Raw genomic sequence first — 23,643 nt, forward strand, 5'->3', positions numbered from 1 at the left:
TTTTTAAATGTATTTATTTATTTATTTATGGCTGTGTTGGGTCTTCGTTTCTGTGCATGGGCTTTCTCTAGTTGTGGCAAGCGGGGGCCACTCTTCATCGCGGTGCGCGGGCCTCTCACTATCGCGGCCTCTGTTGTTGCGGAGCACAGGCTCCAGACGCGCAGGCTCAGTAATTGTGGCTCACGGGCCCAGTTGCTCTGCGGCATGTGGGATCTTCCCAGACCAGGGCTCGAACCCGTGTCCCCTGCATTGGCAGGCAGATTCTCAACCACTGCGCCACCAGGGAAGCCCTACCATGGTCATTTCTGAAGGTAGGGATGAACATTTATTTTCTAACTTCACATTGTTTTATATATTGTTTGAAAAATTATAGCGAACATATAATTGTTTTCATAATCAACTAACTCAAAAGATATTTTTCATTTTAGAAAGTCAGAAACATATTTAAAACCAATACTGTCAAAATAATTAATATTAAAATATAACTTGTTCCATTAAGAACTATTCCATACAAGAATAAGAACTAAGCTATTCCATATAAGAATACATTAGAACTTATGGCTTCACTTGTGAAATGAGTGATGGATTAAAAGAAGCCTTTTGCTTCCTTTCTCACTGCCATTTCTAGTCAAAGGCCAACTGGGGAGAGACAGTGAGTTTTTTGGTTTTTTTTGTTTTTTGTTTGCGGTACGCGGGCCTCTCACTCTGTGGCCTCTCCCGTTGCGGAGCACAGGATCCGGATGCGCAGGCTCAGAGGCCATGGCTCACGGGCCTAGCCGCTCCGCGGCATGTGGGATCTTACCGGACCGGGGCACGAACCCGTGTCCCCTGCATCGGCAGGCGGACTCTCAACCACTGCACCACCAGGGAAGCCCCGACAGTGAGTTTTGATTAGAAGTGAAGTCACTGATTACTGAGGTCCATGGGAATCTAATCTGTGACCTCTGGTGCATTCACAGTGTACTATAGTCAGACATTTCTGAATGTACTAGTTTTGATCACTAAGTTACAGTCTCAAATAAGGCAGGCTAACACATCTTGTCTATATATAGAAAGAAAAGAAACCACTGTGGGAACAAAAAGGAAGACAAAAATGACTCTTTCCTAATTTTAATATTCTTGGCAATTTTATGATCAAGATACAGAGGTAAACCAAGAGGAACGCATTTTCAAAAGTATTTTTCTGTCTTAGAAGGAAATTTTATTTCCTATTTGGAGTAGTAGCCAGGAAGGTAAAATTGCCTTAGAGGTGGGACTATCTTCCATTAAGATCTTACTAGAATATAAGCTCCATGAATGCAGGAATTTTTGTTTTGTTAACTGCTATAATCCCATTGCATAGAACAGTGCACAGTACATAGTAGGTGCGCTAAAAAGAGGACCATTAGAAACACAATTTTACTTTGAGTAAGAAGGCAAGTTTTTAGTAAGTCAAGTCATGGTTCACCATTGTTGTGTCCTGATACTAGAGTTATTATATGGAGGCAAACAAAATCTATTCAAGATGAAACACAGGACACAACAAATGAATGGTAGAGTCTCTACTGTTCAAAACATCTACTTTTCAGCTACGAAGCAGCACCCAACTTTCCAGTATTAAAAGTCTTTACTAGCTGATTTTCTGTGCAGTATTTAATCATTAAAATGCATACCAATAGTATATAGAAGTAAATGGAGGAATGGCTACCAACATCAATACCAAAACTGTTCCCAAACTGGCAAGTCTACAAAAAGGTGAATATTTTCACTATATCTTCAAGCAGACATAACGACAGATGGGCAAGACAAACACAGACCACTTCCTACACCACTGGAACCATTATTTGCAAAGAAAGCAAGGTCAAGGATCAAGGGGAAAAAAAAAGGAGAACTAACATTTGTTGGACAACGGACCAGTGCTTCCTGCTTTATAAGCAATATTTCATTAAATTCCCACAAAATCCTCTAAGTTATATACTGTCAACCCCATTTTACAAATGAGGAAACTGAGGTTTAAAGAGCTAAAGTAAGTTGCCTGAGGGCACATAGCTAGTTACTAGTAGAACCTGGAATTAAAAGCTACTGTTTGACCTACTCTGTATTCTTTCTACTTCCACCTTGAAATCTACTGTAAACTGCAAGTTGAGTTAGGACTTAAATAGAAGGCATATGCAACTTATGATTACATTTTTCATTAGGTGCAATACCTGAAGGAAATACTACCAAGACTTGTAACAGCTGGTGACTGGCAATTTCCAACAACTGATATTTAAAATCAGTTTTAAATATCATTCCATTAAAAACATCAGCAATGAAAGCATTTAAAAAATAAAACAATCCAGCCAAACCCAAAAGAAAATACTGTATAGCCAGATATAAAGCATTTAAAATGTAATTTATTTCAGCCAACTAGTTTGTCACAAGGATTAGTGTACCTCTGCATGCTATCTGTGGGAAGTACCAGTAAAATGTTGACTGCTGATAGAAATATCTCTGGGTATATAAAACATCTGTTTCATCATTCTTTTTTTGGCCACGCTGCACAGCTTGCAGGATCTTAGTTCCCTGCCCAGGGATTGAAGCCGGGCCCGGTCAGTGAAAGCTCTCAGTTCTTACCACTGGACCACCAGGGAATTCCCTGTATTATCATTCTTTTTTGGGGGGCTGTGTTGGGTCTTCGTTGCTGTGTGCAGGCTTTCTCTAGTTGTGGCAAGCGGGGGCTACTCTTCCTTGCGGCGCGCGGGCTTCTCATTACGGTGGCTTCTCTTGTTGCGAAGCACGGGCTCTAGGCGCGTGGGCTTTAGTAGTTGCAGCACGTGGGCTCAGTAGTTTCGGCATGTGGGGCCTAGGGCACGCAGGCTTCAGTAGTTGTGGTGCACTGGCTTAGTTGCTCTGCAGCATGTGGGAATCTTCCCGGACCAGGGCTCGAACCTGTGTCCCCTGCATTGGCAGGCAGATTCCCAACCACTGTGCCCCAAGGTAAGTCCCTGTATTATCATTCTTAAAGGATGTATTCTATTCACTTGCATGGAGTTAGTTGCCATAATTTATTTAATAAATGCCCATATTATTGGACACTTATGTTTTCCTTTTTTTGCCTTTAAAACAACACAAACACATGCACTTGCACATTTGTCCAATTTGTTCCTTAAGATAAAAACTTAGAAGTGAAATTGCTAGGTCAAAAAGCATGTTCTTTAAAACTTTAAATACATATTTTATAGCCAGATTTCAAAAGGAAATCATAAGATTTTCAATAATGACATCACATAATTTCAAGGAAATATATTCTAATTCAGAACGCATTAAATAGAAGCACTTGGGTAGCAAGATACTTTTCTTTAATTATAAGAAGCACTGATTTTTTTCTAAGGCTCTACTTCTACATCAAAGTATTGGCTATTTAGCCAACTAATCTGAATAGGTATTTAGGTGGTGAAGTAAAAGCTATTTTAAAATCTGTTCTCATCTCACTTTAATAAGATGAAATAAATTGCCATATGTACTAAAAATAGTTCACTGTTCTGAAACTCAATGCCTGTTTGCCAGAACAATATTAGTGATGCATATTTTATGCATTCTTTCTCCAAATATGGCATCTGCCATGCACAAAATTCCAAATGGAAGCCACCAGATATATGAAATAACACTATCCTTTTAAATCTTTTTAAAAGCCAAGTGGATCCAGTTACTTTCATAAAACAAAATGTAATGAAATGGAGTACTGCAAACTTTTATCACTCATTGTTTTAGCTAACCAAAATGATTGTCAATTTAGTTATAAATTTGATACTGGTATGTTCTTCTGATGAAAGTCCTAGAATGAATAATGAGCATATCCCACTAAATTTATTTGCACAATTTCCCTATACATAAAAGTGACTTGACAATACGATACTTTAAAACTCACTTTTCTTCTCTAAGCCTGACAATTGTAACAGAAAAGAATCAACAGAATAAATTACTTCAAGCAATTACAGGACTGTTCATTAAAAAATATAAGGTTCTACGTAATCACTTTTGTTTAAGTCAAATTGAAATGCTAACAAGATAATATTAAATATCATAAGGACTATTAAAGGTATGATAACCAACAAAATGGAACTGCAAGCATTTTTCACCTGTTTCAAAAAAGATTTACATTGCGTTTGATTAAAATTTTGAGATCAAAGCTGAAAATAATGCTGGAAGTGAGACAGAGAGATTGCAACACATCTTTAATACCTAACGAAACCTATTCCAAGCATTAAAAAGACCCCACACATATATACCCATTTAAAAAGAAACTTTCTGATGAACATATCCTTCTTAAAACAGAACTCCAACTATTTTATATTATTATCTGATATTGTTACTAGATTGCCATTTTGTGAGCTGTAAGACATAAATTGATGGTTAAAGTACTATGACCTTGGAAATGTATACTAACCTTCATCATCCAAAAGAGCTGTCAAAACCCACAGAAAAATGCCACAGAAACCCACAGAAAACGAACCTTTTGAAAGCTTTGTTTCTTCTACCACTTTGGTTAGATGCCCCTCGACGATCAGCTTCTCTGCCAAAGAAAATAAACGTTACTATCGAAGCCCAAACTGAGTAGCAAGCACTTCCCTGAGCTGGGCAGTGTAACACATTCCATGACCAAATTTAAAGATGATAACATTACTCCCATGACTAGGCTTGAACAAAAACTTGAACCTGGAAGGGGAACTAAGAGAACTGGAATGATACTAGATGAATCAGGTTAATGCAGAAATCCGAGGGTAAGGGAACTGAACTGCTTTCAGCTTTCATTAGCTTTCACCTTATTTTAAAAGCCTTGAACTTTAAAAAAAGGACTCAGAACAAACAAAGCAACCTTCTTTAAATCAAGGATATTAAGTTGAAATAAAGGAATTCTGAGAAGGTATTTCATTTAAATAAAGAAGTAATACAAATTATATTATATCAACAGTTCACTTTTCCCTATTGACACAATTTAGCAGAGATGCCTATATGACATGTTTCAGTAAAATGAATAATTTTAGAAGAGCTAATTACTGAAAGAAATTAAAAACTTTTGCTTTTGTTTTATGGGGGAGTCTCTGCAAATGTATAATGTAGTTTCTTTATAATTTATTTAAGGTCAGATTTTCATATTCTGCCTTTCAGTCAGGAGGATAATATATCTATTCTGTATACACCATTATCTGATTCTATATGTCAGTTGGTCTCCTTCATTTTACACTTTGAAGTATGTGAAATTTCTCTATTCTTCTATCCCTCAACTCACTGCAACTTGGTCTACACCCATTACTCAACCACTGAAACGGCCCCAAGATCACTATAACCTATCTGCCAAAGCCCATGGTTCCTTTTCTTAATTTTCATTTAACATAGGCTCTTTGCAGCATGTGGCACTGTTTGCTCCTGCCTCCTTGAAAAATAGGAAGTCGAAGTAATAAATTTAGATAATTTTAAAAGGCATTAACCCTACAAGATATGTAACATAAGCTGTCTTACCCATCCTCTGTCCTACTCCATTCCATTCTTGAAAAATCACTTCCTACAAACAACAACTTTTAACTTTTAGCTATTTCTTCTGGTATTTACATTTATATTTCTAAATAATACATTGCTATTTCTTAATTTTTCCATTTTAGGCATTTTACTGACAATCTCTTACAGACGATTATGCTCTCATATCCTATTATCATCCTCATAAGAGTTAAATTTTGTCCATCTGTAATCAGTATTTATATTATGACTATTATCTATACCTGAGTCATATAATATGCGATAATTATATTTCTTTCCTTGTACAACATTTACTATTTTGGGAACTTACAATGCCCTCTTTTGTTTTGCTAATTTTTAAAAATATATCTTAAACACAGCCCAAGTTCTTATAGAACCATAAAACTCTCAATATCCTCAAACATATCAGGCAGTCTATCACATTATATATCCCTGTCTCTCCCTTCTCCCGGCCCTTTAATCTTCCTGCTCCAGCCTGAGGTGTATCCTGTACAAGATCCCCTGCCCCCAGATCCCAAATCTTCCTTTTCCTGTTTTATTCCCTTGTTTTAGTGTAATATATCCTCTGATAATTTTCCTGATAAGGAGTGGGTAGAAGGTAAATGTTTTGTAACTTTGTTCCTCTGAAAATGTTAGTGTTCTACCCTCACATTTGACTGGTTTGAGAAATACATAATTCTACAGGACATAATTTTCCTTCAGAATTTTTTTTTTTTTTTGCGGTACACAGGCCTCTCGCCGTTGTGGCCTCTCCCATTGTGGAGCACAGGCTCCGGACGCGCAGGCTCAGTGGCCATGGCTCATGGGCCCAGCTGCTCCGTGGCATGTGGGATCTTCCCGGACTGGGGCACGAACCCGTGTCCCCTGCATCGGCAGGCGGACTCTCAACCACTGCGCCACCAGGGAAGCCCCCTTCAGAATTTTCAAAGCATTGTTCCACTATCTTCTAGCTTCATACTGGAAGGTGAGTCTAATGCCAGTCTGACTCTTGTTCCTCATTATGCACTGTAGAAGCTTCTTGTGCTCAGCAATGCCTGGTTTGCCTGTCCTTTCTGGGCACCTGAGAAGACTGCACATTCCAAGTCCCTAGCACTCAGGAAGGTCCATGTAACCGGTTCTAGCCAGGGCTGAAGCATTTAAAAGAGAGTACAGTAGGATTTTTCTACACTTGTTCTCCCCCCACTCTAGAAACTATGTGTTCAGATTAGCCTAGATTCCTGAGTAACAGTATAGAACAGAGTGTTCTCCCTCACCATGGACATGTAGCATAAATGAAAAGTAATGTTTGTTGAATTAAGCCATTATGATTTCAGAATTTATTTGTTGCTACATTATAATTTAGTTTATTATGATGAATAATACAGTATGAGATCCTTTGTTTCTCTCTGGCAATTTTCAGAATCTTTTCTTTATCCCTGGTGTTCTTAAATTTCATATACCTCAGTATATGGTCTTGTTTTTAAAAACTGAGGTTAAATTCACATAGTGTATTAATTTTAAAGTGAACAATTCAGTGGCATTTAGTATATTCACAATAATATGGAAGCACCAACTTCATCTAGCTCCAAAACATTTTCATTATCTCAAAAGAAAACCTCTTATTCATTAAGAATTTACTTCCCATCCTCCAAAATCTCTTACCACTCAATTGATCATTTTATATTTCTAAAATTAGTCTCTACTCTCATTCCCCTTGTCCTTGTGTCCTATGTCTTTTATAATATTTTACTATGAATGGATCCATTCACCATATTTAATCAAAAGTTTACTGTCTCCCTTTTAAAACTCTTTTCCTTTGACTTCTAGGATACTACTCATTCCTACTTCTTTTATGTGCCTGCTCATTCCTTCCTTCTCAGCTTTTCACTGACTTTCTTTTATTATATGATCTAAATCTGTACATACAACTCAACAGCAAGAAAAAAAAAAGACAAAAAAATATCTGATTAAAAACTGGGCAGAAGATCTGAACAGATATTTTTCCAAAGAAGAAATACAGATGGCCAATAGGTACATGAAAAGATGCTCAACATCACTAATCATCAGGGAAATGCAAAGCAAAACCACAATGAGATATCATCTCACACTTGTTAGAATGGCTATTATCAAAAAGACAAGAAATAACAAGAATGTGGAGAAAAGGGAACCCTGGTACATTGTTGGTGGGAATGTAAACTGATGCAGCCACTATGGAAAACAGTATGCGGGTTCTTCAAAAAATTAAAAATAGAACTATATGATCCGGCAATTCCACTTTTAGGTATTTATCTGAAGAAAACAAAAACACTTACTTGAAAAGATATATGCACACCCATGTTCACTGCAGCATTGTTTACAATAGCCAAGGTAAAGAAACAACTGAAGTGTTCATCAATGGATGAATAAAGAAATTATGGTTGGTATATACAATGGAATATTATTCAGCCATAAAAAAGAATAAAATCTTGCCATTTGTGACAATATGGATGGACCTCAAGAGCAATGTGCTAAGTGAATTATGTCAGACATAGAAAGACAAAGACCATATGACCTCTCTTATATGTGGAATCTTAAAAAAAAAAAAAAAAAAAAAAAAGCTCATAGATACAGACAGCAGACTGATGGCTGGCCAGAGGAGGGGAGTGGGAGGTGGGAGAAGTGAACGAAGGGAACACAGTGTTTAAAAAGGGGGAGGGGAGGTAGGCAAAATGTAGACTTCAAAAGCCTCGTGTGAAAAAAGTGATAGACTTGACATCATATAAATTAAAACTTTCTATATGATCAAACTCACCATAAACAAAGGAAAAGGGCAAGTGCAAACATGGAAAAAATATTTGAAAAACAAATAACAGATAAAAGGTTATTATTCGGGCTTCCCTGAGTGTTACAGTGGTTAAGAATCTGCCTGCCAGTGCAGAGAACACGGGTTCAAGCCCTGGCCCGGGAAGATCCCACATGCCATGGAGCAACTAAGCCCGTGCGCCACAACTATTGAGTCTGTGCTCTAGAGCCCGTGCGCCACAACTACTGAAGCCTGCATGCCTAGAGCCCATGCTCCGCAACAAGAGAAGCCACTGCAGTGAGAAGCCCGTGCACCACAACGAAGAGTAGCTCCCGCTTGCCGCAAATAAAGAAAGTCCACATACAGCAACGAAGACCCAACGCAGCCAAAAATAAATAAATAATAAATAAATAAATTTATTTTAAAAAAAGGTTATTATTCACTCCATTAATTCATTCATTGAACAATTAATTAGGGAGTGCCTACCATATGCCAGACACTGTCCTAGGTGCTGGAAACACTAGAATGAACAAATGACAAAATCCCTGCCCTCCTGATTCTTACATTCTAATGGTGCGGGGAAGAACAGGCAATAAAAAAATAAACAAATAGTATGTCAGATGGCAGTTACAGAGAAAAATAAAACAAGAAATGAGGAAAGAGCCTGTGGAGAAGGCAAAGATATGACGCCTTCCAAAAATGAGTAAGAAAAAATCAAACACAAGAGTAAAAAGGCCAAAGAACAGGAACACAGAATTCACAGGCCAAGAAATGCAAATGTCCAGTAAACATGAAAAATTCTTGGTCTACCCACTAATGCAATGCCACGGCATTATTTGCCCATCAGGTTGGCAAACATTCAGTACTGGGAGGAGTGGATAAATGAGTAATCTTGTGCCCTTTCACAGTGGAAGTGTAAATTAGTATCATTTTTTTTTTTTTTTTTAAGAGGGCAATTTGGCAGGAACTATCCAAATGTTGAAAGCACGTGCCTGTTGACCCCACAACCCCTCTTCTGTATATCACACTGGAAAGAGAGAGGCTTGTACAAAGATGTCCAATGCAGCACTTGTCTGTACTGGGGGAAAGCAGAATACAAATTTTTAAAGTTCTGCCAAGCAAGAAAAAATTAGTCTTTGAGATTTCAAAAATTCTTTTCTAATAGCATTAACTACCTGCTACACTTGAATAATTTCTAAATGTTGATGCCTAGTCTAGCTCTCTCTCTCTCACATCCCAGAACCCTAATGCCTAACTGCTTCTCAAACATCTTCACCCAGAAATCCCACAGGAACTTAATCTCACCCCTCAAAACTGAATTTATCTTCTCTTCCTTTCTCCTATATGGATTTGGTAACTCTCCTCTTCCATAGCTCTTCATTTGTATCTCTATTAAGCTATACTACAACTATTTATTTATGTCCACCTTTCCCAACATACTACAAACTCTCTGAGGAATATACTCATTCCTTCAAGTACTTACTATGCACCAGATACAGTACTAGGTACTCTTCATGGATTACCAAGATAAATGTGATAAATCTAGGAATTTAGGGTCTAGTGAAAGCAGGGAGGCACCTTATTAATAATTTAATTCTCAACACAATTATGTCACATAATACAGGTTCCACAAAAGCTTGTTATATGAATATAGCAAATAATGAAATAGTATAAACACAGGTTCTGAAAGCCATTCCAATCTTTCTCTAGGATGTTGAAGATTGAAGTACCACATTTAAAAAATTATAAACACACATTAGGAGTAATTTATTGCTCAAAACTCTCTCACCTTTAGAATAAAATCTTAAGTTCCTACCATGATCTACAAGGTCTATAAGCCAACTATGGCCCCACAGAGCCAAATCCAGCCTTCTGCAGCCTCAGTAAATAAAGTTTTATAGGAACATAGACAGGTCCATTCATTTACATATTGTCCATGGCTGCTTTCCACAACAATGGCAGAGTCTGGTAGCTATAACAGAGACCTTTTAACACGCAAAGCCTAAAATATTTACTATCTGGCGTTTTATTTATTTTTTAAAGGCATTTTTTTTTTTTTTTTTTTTGCGGTACGCGGGCCTCTCACTGTGGCGGAGCACAGGCTCCGGACGCGCAGGCTCAGCCGCTCCGCGGCATGTGGGATCTTCCCAGACCGGGGCACGAACCCGTGTCCCCTGCATCGGCAGGCAGACTCTCAACCACTGCGCCACCAGGGAAGCCCTAAAGGCATTTTTATTCTAAAACTCCAATTTCAGACCTGCCTTGGGTTTTCATATGGTTTCTCTCCATCTCACACACTCTTTCTGCAGACACATGTACAACTCACTCAGCTTAGTCCCAAATCTGTTCAAGTCCTACATAATACTTTTATCACTCCCTATTGTCTTATAACCTTCCATTTTTTCTTCAGCAGATTTATCACTACCTGACATATTATTAGTTTATTAGTTTTTATCTCCTCAAGAGAATGTAAATTCCATGAAGGCAAAGCTATCTTTGTCTTGTTCATTTCTATACCTGCCAAAGCTAAAATAATGCCTGGTATATACATAGTAGATGCTTAATAAATATTTGCTGAATGAATGAATTAGGCATTTATGTTTAAAGAGTTCAAACTTGGAAAAATTATTTGAATATTTTCCTCATTGTAAAAAACTAAGGATTAAATACATATAAAAAGTTTCGAACAGTACCAGTATTAAGCTCTACATAATAATTACCTGCTGTTATTATCACTATTGAAATTATTAAGGTTATATTACCAATCTAGTGAATCATTAGTGGCCTGTGATTAAAGTATTAAGGAAAAGAATATTGTTTTTAAAAAAGTTTCTAACCGCTAGTTCTCAAACTTGGGGTGGAGACCTCAACTCTTTTAAGAAGTACTGAAAATCAGAGACCCCTCAGAGACAAAAAAGAACTTCCATATAATAATAACTGCAGGTCTTGAAAGAACTATTTGCCTTAGCACAAATGAAAGATAGACTTTCTTTCTTTCTTTCTTTCTCTTTTTTTGATGTGGACCATTTTTAAAGTCTTTATTGAATTTGTTACAATACTGTTTCTGCTTTATGTTTTGTTTTTTTTGGCCACGAGGCATGTGGGACCTTAATCCTCAACTAGGGATAGAACCCGCACCCCCTACATTGGAAGGCAAAGTCTTAACCACTGGACCGCCAGGGAAGTCCCCAAGATTTTCTTTCTTTTTTAAAACTCTCTCTTTTTGAGGGTTACTCTGGAGAGATTATTATTCATTTTCCCCTGTTTTAAAACCATACTTATTATGAAACAACACTTAGAAAGGGGCATAAAACACAAAGGTACGGGTTAATAACATTTTTTTAAAGTTAATGTCTGTATGACTACTGCCCAAACTAAGAAACAGAACCTAACCACCACCTCCAAAGCCTTCCACATTGCCTTTTCCAATCAAAGTCCCATGAGGTAAGCATTATCCTGACTTCTGTGGTATTTAATTTCTTGCATTTCTTTATAGTCATACTACTCAAATATGTGTGACTAAATAATATAATTTTAGTGGTTTTGAACTTTATTCATCCTATATACCTCAGTGTTTTTTATCCATTTAACTACTGATGGTCTTTCAGGTTATTTCCAGTTTTGAATTACTGTGAATAATACTGCTGCTGCGGACATTCTTGAATTGCGCCTGATATACGTGTTTAGGCATTCTGTAGGGAACCTACCAAGGAAAAGAACTGATGGGTATAAGTTTGACAACATTTGAGAACCACCACCAAAGCACTTTGTTTAGTCAGAAAACATATTACAGAATTGCAAAAACTGCCTAATATTGTCAAAAGACTGAATAGAAGAGAACCAAATTTATTTCTTGGCTGATAAAAATATATTATATACTATCTGTATTACTATGTGGCGCAAAATGAAAGTGAGAAACAAGGCAAACAAAAGAAGCTCAAAGGGAGCACAGGTGTGCCTAATTCTTAGCCATTTTCCTCACATGACAGCTACAACCAATTGAAAGCAGAAGATAAACTCAAACAGTACTATCATATACGGATGTCAGCTCCCTAGGGATCTTAAACAGACAGAAAAGTAGAAGAATAAAAAAGAACTGCATAATTTGCTGTTGTAAATGCCAACCTGGAGAATATTTCTAAATCTCAAAGTTAGATTTCATTAAAAAGAAAATGTTATGACTAGGGCATCAAAATAATGTGCTTGAGACCAAATTTTTAAAATGGCATGCATATTGGTAATTTAAAAGTTAGACAATCCCTAGATTGCTGGAAACATATTACTTTAACAGGAGCAATAAAGCTAGATCAATTAGCTTTCACTGTCTTGAAAATGGGAATAAAAAGGAGGAAAACAAGTTACTTCAACATGAAAGCTCCCACTAACACCCTCTCCAAACTCTGCCCCATGCCCCTGCAAAAGTTTTCTACCTTCTAGTTAACCCGTATTTCTGTGTGCCAGGAATTACTTAGAGCACTTAGTAAACATTATCTCATTTAATTCTCATAATCCTATGAAGTAGGTACTACCATCCCATTTTATAAATGAGAAAAATGAGGTTTGAAGAGATCATACCACCCAGAGTCATACTGCCAATGAGGGACCAAATCAGAATTCACATAAAGGTTCCTCTGGTCCACCTCTAAACATCATAAACGAAAATGAGTTACTTAGAAGGTCATTAAGGGAAATACAGCTAAGAAGCTGAGATTAGAATTAACATCAAGGGGCTGGTAGCGCAGTGGTTAAGAATCTGCCTGCCAATGCTGGGAACACGGGTTCCAGCCCTGGTCTGGGAAGATCCCACATACCGTGGAGCAACTAAGCCCGCGAACCACAACTACTGAAGCCTGTGTACCACAACTACTGAAGCCCACGCGCCTACAGCCCATGCTCCACAACAAGAGAAGCCACCGTGATGAGAAGCCCTTGCACTGCAACGAAGAGTAGCTGCCGCTTGCCCCAACTAGAGAAAGCCCGTGCACAGTAACGACCCAACGCAGCCAAAAATACATAAATAAGATAAATAAGTTTATAAAAAAAAAAAAAGAATTAACATCAAGATACAACCAAAGTAAAAATTAACAATCAGCATTCAACATCAAGCCAACAATTTATTTCCCTTCAGAGAATAGCGGCTCACATAGTAGAAAGAAAGCTTTAGAACTGCACAGGGTGACTCTGAGAGGTTGCTCATGTGAATAATAGAGACTTTTTCACAAGGTTATTTGTTTCTGCAGCAAAATACTTAAAGCAATTCCTATTACAGAAGATAATCTGCCTTTCCCTAAAAACAGTTCCAGAGGCTGTTTGCCTTAAAATCTAAGAATAAGGAAGAACAAAAGAAAAAAAAATTAGAATTCAATGACAGATTTAAAATTCAACGAAATGAACCAATTTCCAGAATACAGAAATGGATTTTTTTTTTAAAGGAACAGTCTATATACCAAAACACTACTGACATGAATTTAAGACTATCTTCTGTGCAATTATACCGGAAGAAAATCTGGCAGAAATATTGGAAAGCTAGCTGACTCGGGAGATGGTTGGTACAAATAAACAACAAACAAAAACCCTCCAATATATCTTACATTGGACAACTACTCTAAGAACAAAGAAATTAAAAGTTAGCAACATCTAGTTTAAACTCGAGAGTTTTCCTGCAATGGGGACATTAACTACTAAGAGAAGGGAACCACACCAAGTGTTTTCTATTCTTTAGCATAAACAAACTGCTTTGGCTTAGAGAAATAAAAGTTTAAAAGATGAAAATTTAAAACTCTGTTTCAAGTACAATATGTAATCAGAATAAGCCTGAAATTGTTTAGAGAGGCTGATCTCATAGAGTGATGAAAAGTAAACAGTCACAAGAGCAACACTGATTCAATGCATTACTCCAAATAAGGCAATTTCTATGTGAGAGCAAAGCCCTAAGAGCACGGAGGATGGAATGAGAGAATCATACACAGATAATGACTGTAATTTCAAAATGGGGGTGGGAGGCAGGGAGAGAATTTTTTTTTTTAATCAGGAAAAAAAATAAGACATGAAATATTAAGAGAATTAGACTTTTGCCTAATATGATAGTAAAAATGATTAACTCGCATAGTAAGCATGGATTAAGAATACAAAGACATGAGGTTTATTTCATAGGACTCTTAACTCCATCATCAAAAGGCAGATGCCCTTGGGGGAGTGGGCAGTTTGTCTCTACAAAGCAGACCTCAGAGGAAAGTTTCTCTGGCACCCAGACACCCCGACAAACAGTAGCAAGAGAAATCAAAGGGGCAGGAAGCAGTCCAGAGAAGGCTGTTTTTCACTCCATGCCCACCAAGTGATGGCAGGTCTCTACATCCTTAGCTTCTCTACCTTTTATACCCTTCATCCTTTCACTCAGCATACAAGTTAAGTGGCAGAATTCACAAAATATGTATGAAACAGATTTAGAGATGTACAACTTTTAACTCAGAAAGCATCTTTAGCAAGCATACAAAAGTCTCAATGTATTCATTAAAGTTTATATGGTAAACCTTGAGTGACTAAAATTTGCAGGGAACATGGTATGTGGAGTTCTGCTTAAACCAAACTTCATGCCTGAATCTCTGAAGAAGAAAATTTGTGAAAACTTTTTAGTAAGTTTTATTAAAGTTACTTGTTAATTCTAGATTTTATATGATGTATCTTTATATAGAAAATTTACTTCACAGTTCTGGAATTATGCAAAAGGTTATATTTAAATCTGTTCAAAATCCAATCTCTATGCCAGAGAATAAAAGCTTTTCTCCTAGTGACTTCCCCGGCAGTCCAGTGGTTAAGAACCTGCCTTCCAATGCAGGGGACACGGGTTCCATCCCTGGTCGGGGAACTAAGATCCCACATGCTGCGGGGAGACTAAGCCTGCGTGCCACAACTACTGAGCTCCGGTGCGTCAACTAGAGAGCCTGCGTGCTGCAAACTACAGAGCCCACGTTCTCTGGAGCCTGAGCACCACAACTAGAGAGAAGCCTGCCCGGTGCAGCAAGGAGCCCACGTGCGCAACGGAAGATCCCACGTGCCGCAACTAAGACTTGATGCTGCCATAAATGAATGAATGAATGAATGAATGAATAAATAAATACTTTTTAAAAAAAGCTTTTCTCCTAAAAGAGAATTAAAAGGAACAGTCTGTTTTACCATAAAAGGAAAACAAATTAATATGTGTTCCGACCCATTTAATTTCTTCAAAATCACCTTATAAATGGAGAGAGCCAACAACCAAATTGTTCTCTTACGGAGTCATACACATAAACTGAAAAAAGAATCTGTCAATATATTTAAAACAGGCATGATGAGACTTCCCTGGTGGTGCAGTGGTTAAGAATCCGCCTGCCAATGCAGAGGACACGGGTTTGAGCCATGGTCCAGGAAGATCGCACATGCTGCGGAGCAACTAAGCCCATGCGCCACAACTACTGAGTCTGCGCTCCAGAGCCCACATGCCTGGGGCCCATGCTCCGTAACAAGAGAAGCCACAGCAATGAGAAGCCCTCACACCACAACGAAGAGTAGCCCCCGCTCTCCACAACTAGAGAAAGCCCGTGCACAACAATGAAGACCCAACATGGCCAAAAATAAATAAATAAATTTTAAAAATAAAAAAATAATAAAATAGGCATGATGACTCCCATGGAAGTGAACTACTTGCTTTCTAATTTTTAAAACACCAAGTGAATTTACACTATACAAGCATAGTAAATAATGAGACCTAGATACTTAATATTTGCTTTTTAAAAGACGAAACAAAAATATGAAGTATTACTGCTCACAGAATATACACTTCATTGTCAAGATCATAAATCAGTTCAAGATGCCTATCAATGAAAATAATGACAAAAAAGTTTATGTGTGCTTGTCAAAAAATAATCCAAAATTGTTTCAAAAGTTCACTTGAGTAAGATTTTTGCTGAATTTGCCTAGCTTGCCATAATACTTATTAAGCACGACAATTTCAATAATGGCACCCTGTCATCAAACAATAAAAATGTCATAAAATAATGAAAATGAGAACAAATCAAACCAGAGGTAACCCTTACTATGCCAGCTCCAGCTATCCAAATTTAAGGAGCCAAACAGATTTGGAAAATTTGAGATACAGCTCTTGCTACTTGCCACCAAAACTCAGGAACCAAACAGATTCAGATAACAAGCTATATCCCTAGCTACCTGAATTTACAACCCAAACTTCCACTATTTATACTTAAGAACCCAGTGGATTCAGACATCTAGGAATGCTTATATTTTATTTTTTCTGTTCTTTGGTTCACTCTTTGTCCAAAAAAACAGGGTTTTATATTCTCATTTCCCCTCTGTGTATCACATTTAGCATTTACCCATGCCATTACATAGTCCTTGTAAACATTATTTTATTGGCTAATATCCTCACTGAGGGGATTGCTGTAATTTATATAACTTCTGCTCAATCTCTGAATGTTTATTTGCCCCCATAACTATGACCCAATAAAAATCTCCAAACATCTTTTTCTTTATTTAAAACAAACATTGCTTTGTGTTAAAACTACAGCTAAATATTTTAAACATTTTATAATAATACTTTAAATGATTTTTGCAAACAGTAACTTAGTAAAACATTATTTTGATAGTTCTCTGTTCTTATTTCTTTAGGCTCAAAATATAAATCCCAAAAGCTCAAAATAAAAATAACTTATTTTAAAATGGTCACATAACTAAGCATAAAACCCTTCTCCTAAAGATTTATACTTTAGGTTACATATCCTACTTTTAGTTGGTTTCAGTGGGTACCAATTATTTTGCCCCAATCCCTGTGTCTGCTGACTGTAAAAATGAGATTTAGTAACCAGAAGGTAACAAAAAGATGCACTAATCTTTGCTTTATGAAAAAACAAAGAAATGTGCCATATTTATTAAACAATTTGGCTCAAAGTAATATTAAACTTACATTCAACATTATAGTCTCTAAAATGGACAAAAACAGAAGTTCTTCTAAAACTACTAAATGAAATTCCATGTTTCCTTAAAGCATCTCTAAGGAGTATAACATGTGATCTGTTGAGTTTGTGCCTGCTATAACTACCAGGTGTGACCCTTACGATCCACGAATGCTCTTGAGATTGGCAGAGTGGGAGCAAAGGGTGGAACAGTAACCACACATGCATGCACACCCATAAAATGAATTCATGAGCATAAATACTTGGAAAACCACTCATTTCAAAGAGAGAGCAAACAGGAAGAAAAAAATGCCTGACAAAATGTGTGTCTGATAGGAAAAAGTATAGATTTTATCAATGAATCTTTACTACACAGAGTAACCTTTAATTGTTACTAAGAAACTAAGAGAATAACACAACCTTGTGATTGTTACGGATTTAAGCAGTCACATGATTTTCAAGTAAGATGGAATACACAATTCTTTTGTTCAGAATTCAGCATTCAGAATTCTTTTTTTCTAAATCACCTCAAAAGCCAACCTGTCATCTTTTAAATAATATTAAAATTAGCCTTGTGCAACTTCCCCAGGGTAGGTAGTAGATGTCACACTGTAGGACAATCTATTACTACTTCTTCTCTAGAAAGTTCTTGCTACCCTAAGGGCTATCTCCAGAACTGAGTGTCCAAACGAAATCACTATTTTTGTGACTTCATTTAATCATTTAAGATATTTATCTAAGAATCTCAAAATCCAAATCTGTGATAGAACTAGAACTTAAGTAAAACAGGTTAATGTTATTACTATCTCCTAAGTATCCAGACAGAGGTTTCGTTGCTTGACATTCTATTTTATTCCCTACTCAGTAATGCTTTTTACTTAAAAAGCTTGAAACTGCCTCTTTTTTTGTGGGCAATATGAAATGCTAACCTCCATCGTGAAGGCAAATACAAGAGAAACATTTTTCTCAAAAGAGAGAAACAGTATGAAAAGAACCACTGCTGTCTGAAGATGGCCTTTGTGCACTTCTACCATAACAAACACGTTGAGATGTTAATTATTCCTCTCATTTTTCAATTTAGACCCTGACTTCATTAAAATCAATGTGAAAAATACTCTGTACTCACTCTGGCATTCTATGAATTGATGAATAAAAGTGCAGTCCCCGCCACTCTTTGAAAGCAAGTGCTCTAATAAAGAAAGAAACACCTTTAAGGATACAGTTTTTGTTGCTGTTTTTGAAAACCAACAGCAAAGGTAGGAAAACCAAAATGTATTAACATGGGTAACTGAATAAGATTAATAAAAGTTTAATATATTTTAATACTAACAGCAGACATATTTTGGAGTTAAAGTTAAATGACTGAAAATTATATAATCTTAATCTGTACCCCAAATGGTTAGCTTTTAAAGGTGCAGTTTCTATCCAAATAGCTCAAGAAAACCATAGAAATATATTGCTTTAAAAAGCTCCTCCCACTTTTAAAATACATCTTTTTCTTGAGAGCTTAACAAACACCCTTAAATAATTAAAAAATTTTATATTTGTTCTTAATTAATTTTCAAATGACTGTTCTCCAACAGTCCCCCTTCAAAGATATTCATCTTAGTTAAGAGGCAAACAGTAAATATTTTAAGAATACCATAAAATGCCTTAAAATTTTTAAGAAACTGATATAATATTTTAATTTTTACACTTTCATTTCACTAGTAGTCTTTCCCCTTGAGTCACTTAATCTATACTTCATACACTATCAAATCATTACATTGTTATCTCTGCCTAAATGATTAAAATCAATGCCCGTACATTTTAAAATAAGAGCTTGGTAAATGGTTTCGCTCAGGTCAAACAGATTTTTTTTTTTCAATAAGTAAAGAGAATCAAAACCTAACACAGTAGTTTAATAAATGTTTCAGTCCTTTTCTTACAATAAGCTTTATTTACTTTGATTCAAAGAGTTAACTTCTAAATCTGGACAACATCCTTCAAGTACGTATTTGTATCTTTCAAAACTACCAAACAGACATTGGAAGTTCAAGTGTTAAAAATATATTCCAACATGATGACTATCTAGAAGGTGTAAACACACAAAAACCTGTCAAAGAGGACGAGTCAGTACCACTCTGACTGTAAAAGCTTCTTTTATCTTCCACCTGGCCTCACCCCTCATCATTTCAACTTTGCTTAAGAGGCAGGCATCTCCTACTCTGATGGCTGGACAACCTCTCTTGACACCCTTACTGATGGCCTTCTTCTTTACCTTCATATTCAAATCCCTCATTATCCTTTATCTACTTACATGGTATGCTGATATATATTTCTATATAAACACACATACACAGTTATATACAGTTGTAACTACATATAACACATACATATATATAACTACATACAGTTATACAGAAATACAATGAAAAAGAGAAAAAAAGGCTAACTGCAATAGAAATTAGAAATTAAAAAAAAATCTAATAAATAGCATTTGCCAATTGCAGCCAAGAAATCCAAAACAGGAGTCTTCAGTTGAATAGTAATTACCAAAATAAAAAGTTGTTTATATAAATCCTATGTAAGCTATATAACATTTTCAAAACTCAAACTGTATAATATCACTGTTAAATATGAAAATTCAGTAAAACCAAATTTTAGTCTAACTAAAGGACTTTATAAAACATATTTAAAAATATATATATTTGAAACCAAATTTCAGAGAAGCATCACAAGACTTCAGATGAAATTTATTAATGCAGGACATCCCACCATCACATACCAAGCCAAAAATCAAACTTTTTACCTACTCTGATTTTACTATCTGGACTCTACATTAAAATATCTACTATACTAGTTTGGATAAAATGCAAGATTAATATAAAAAGATAAATATACATGTGACTTTCACAAAGGTCATTTCCTAAGATACATGAGAGGAAAGTCTTTCAGGTAGTACATGTAAAGGATTTAACACTTCATTACTTGAATTCAGGACCTTGGGAATTTCACTTTGCAAAAAACTACAAAAGATGTCACTGATAATCCAAACCAAGAATCAAGAATCAGATACTGAAAGTGCTGGGGAAGGGGAGGGGGTGTGTCCTGTGCTACTAAATAGAGCTGTAGGAATGTAAAGAAAAAGCAGATACAGAAACATAATAGAGAATCATGACACCTAAAATGTGTTTTATTTATACATGAGTTACCTATGGGTTTTGATTTTTTATACCTGTGTTGTCCAGTACAGTAGCCATTAGCCACATGTGGCCACTGAGCCCTTAAAAAGTTGCTAGTTTGAACTGAAATGTGTTGTCAGTATAAATTAAATATATATTGATTTCAAAGACTCACTAAGGAAAAAAGAATGTGAAATCCTCATTTGCAATCTTTTAATATGGATTACATATTGAAATAATATTTCGGATATAGTGGGTTAAAGTAAATATATTATTAAATACATTACTAAAAATTTACCTATTTCTTTTTATAATTTTAATGTGGCTACCAGAAAATTTTAAATTATGTATGTGGCTCTCAGAATAGTTCTATTAGACAGAGTTTTTCTATACCTTCTAAGATATATTTAAAATATGCTTATAACATTTTAAAAATTACAGTACAAAACTGTGCTTATAGCAGCTACTTTAGATTTAAGTAATCTCAAAAATGGGATTTAGTGGAGAAGTATTATTAACCTTAATTTCTCCAGACATTTTTGAAATATTCTCTTATAACCATACTTGGTTCTTGCTCTATTTAAAGAGTAATTTTAGTTAAAATCATATCTGATAGCACATTATGATTGTGGACTTTGGCAATATTTGAATACTTGATAATTGGCTTCTTACTATATCATAAATCATTCAGAATAGACCCATCTTATTCCAAAATCCACTTTGTAACTAAATCCAGTGTATGAATCTTTTGTGCATATCCAGATATTTACTACTCAGTTTCTTTAAAGACATTCTATTATTCACTCTCACACTACTCAATTTAGCACTACCAGAAAAACAAATACCAGTAAGGGAAAAATAATCATAGCAAGGAGCACCCTAAAGTGTCTGAAATATCTTATTCAGTGTTTTTTTTGGTGGGGGGGCTGCACTGGGTCTTTGTTGCTGCCCTCGGGTTTTCTCTAGTTGCAGTGAGCAGGAGCTACTCTTCGTGGCAGTGCACGGGTTTCTCATCACAGTGGCTTCTCTTGTGGAGCATGGGCTCTAGGCATGGGCTTCAGTAGTTGCAGCACGTGGGCTCAGTAGTTGTGGCGCACGGGTTTAGCTGCTCCGTGGCATGTGGGATCTTCCAGGACCAGGGATCTAATCCGTGTCCCCTGTATTGGCAGGCAGATTTTTAACCACTGCACCACCAGGGAAGTTCCTTTATTCAGTTTTAAATCAAGGAGCTGTCTACAACTATTCTCCTTTAAATCAATTGGAATTGGCAAAAAATTTTAAGCAGTAATTTGACAATTCTAAATAGTATAAAGATGGTTCAATGTATATAAAAAGATTCTTTTTTAAAAAATAAATATAGCTATTATTTATTTTTGGCTGCGTTGGGTCTTTGTTGCCACGCAGGCTTTCTCTAGTTGCCACGAGCGGGGGCTACTCTTCATTGTGGTGCGCAGGCTTCTCATTGTGGTGCCTTCTCTTGTTGCGGAGCACAGGCTCTAGGAGCACGGGCTTAGTTGCTCCGCAGCATGTGGGATCTTCCCGGGTCCGGGCTCGAGCCTGTGTCCCCTGCATTGGCAGGCGGATTCTTAACCATTGCGCCACCACGGAAGTCCCCTTATTCAGTTTTAAATCAAGGAGCTGTCTACAACTATTCTCATCTAAATCAACTGGAATTGGCAAAAAATTTTAAGCAGTAATTTGACAATTCTAAATAGTATAAAGATGGGTCAGTGTATATAGAAAGATTCTTAACTGAAGGAATAGAATGTTCCCAGCTAGAGTTAACACTAACATTATCCATGAATACATGCTCAAGTCAAAAGGGTGATGGATTTGAATAAGAAGTGTACATGCCAGAAAGAGAAAAAAGGGCAAAGTAACGACAACAGAAAATATAAATTCATTTAAGAATGAGAAGCTTTTAGAAGATGAGGATTAAGTCTTTTTACATGTTTGCTAAATATACTTTAGTAATAGTGGTGCAATGAATATAAACTACACCTTTAAAAAGTCTCAAATTGAAACTCCAACTGAAATTTTAAAATGTCAATGTATTTTCACAAAACATACATAAAATAGTCAAATAACAATGATTAATGAAACATTTTTAAAATTTAGAGTTTCAAGATTTGTTATATACAGAGTATTTAGCTCTCGACCTTGTGGCTCACATATACATGATTACCTGAGCCTATTATGCCAGTTCTTGATTAAAATCCAACCAACCAAACCGAATCAAAACAAACCAAAAGAGCATCTCCTAACTTTAACAGAGTTTGGTTGCTGCCCAAGAACTATAAAGATATCCCCTGATACATGGAAAAAGTATTTAGTAAGAAATTCTTGGGTATCGACCTTGATGTCTTCCACCAACTTCTGTATAAAAACTGAGTTGAGAGGCACATAGATTTGTAAACACAGAAAACAGTTTTATTCATTTTGTACTCTAAGCAACCAATACAGGATTTGGCATACAGCTGGTGCTCAATTAATGTTGGGTGAATGGGGTGGGTAGGAAGAATCTTAATGACTGAAGGAATATAGAAAGCATTGAGTAGAAACCCCATGTTGCACTAAGAAAACCAACAGAGGCTGTACATTTTTGGCAAGAGATAACCCAAGCTATCCAGAAAGAAGGGTCATGTATCAAGAACAAATAAAGAATTTTTCAGATGGCAGAAATGACTGACCCTGTTATCTCTGATTGATGAAACAGACGGATAAAGAGAGCAATTTCTATGACACGTTCAAAGGCTCACTGGCCTCTGAAGTAAACTCCTGGCCAGGAAGGGGGCAGGGGGCAAGGGGTGCACAAACATTAAAAAATGGTGGCCAATTATCCCCAGGAAGCGGTATTTGATGGAAGAAAATGGTAGTATCGTCTTTGAAAATATAGTGGGGGAAAAAAGCTATACTATGTTATATAAGCCAGTACTAAAGTTGAACATTATCATTTTCTTGTTATTTGAATAATTGAAATTTCCATATAACAAGGGATATCTAACCATAGATCACAGAATTAAGAATTACAAAATAAAGGGAAGCTTGATTTTTACAAGATGGGATTTAATAGTCAATGAGCAGCATGCTTTTCATTCCAAACACTTAAAACCTAAAAACCCTGACTTCTCTATCCTGCTTAAATAGTAAAAGGATATCATGAAAGAAAAATATTTAAGTTTTTTACACTACCTTTTTCTGTGCTCCCATTTATTTTAGGTAAGAAGTCATCAACTTGTGTCCCTAGGATTAAGACAGTGTATCATTGCCTGATCAA

The 23,643-nt window shown here is 36.2% G+C and overlaps 1 protein-coding gene across 20 annotated transcripts in view; it reads right to left on the reverse strand.

Moving 5' to 3' along the window:
* Window positions 1–23,643, reverse strand: part of SLMAP (sarcolemma associated protein) — a 150,339-nt gene that overhangs the window by 31,090 nt on the left and 95,606 nt on the right. For 6 of the 20 annotated variants that reach the window (XM_065885812.1, XM_065885809.1, XM_065885821.1 and 3 more), the window contains 2 exons: window positions 18,329–18,391; window positions 4,475–4,534 (listed from right to left, as the gene is read on the reverse strand). In XM_065885812.1, coding sequence (XP_065741884.1) covers window positions 4,475–4,534; window positions 18,329–18,391 — 123 coding nt within the window. Of the gene's footprint in view, window positions 1–4,474; window positions 4,535–11,471; window positions 11,475–18,328; window positions 18,392–23,555; window positions 23,610–23,643 lie in introns of all 20 variants that reach the window. The other 14 variants (XM_065885824.1, XM_065885816.1, XM_065885814.1 and 11 more) reach the window with 4 other exon arrangements.

The sequence above is a fragment of the Phocoena phocoena genome, chromosome 10, assembly GCF_963924675.1.
Source record: "Phocoena phocoena chromosome 10, mPhoPho1.1, whole genome shotgun sequence".
NCBI classification, from domain to species: Eukaryota; Metazoa; Chordata; class Mammalia; order Artiodactyla; family Phocoenidae; genus Phocoena; species Phocoena phocoena.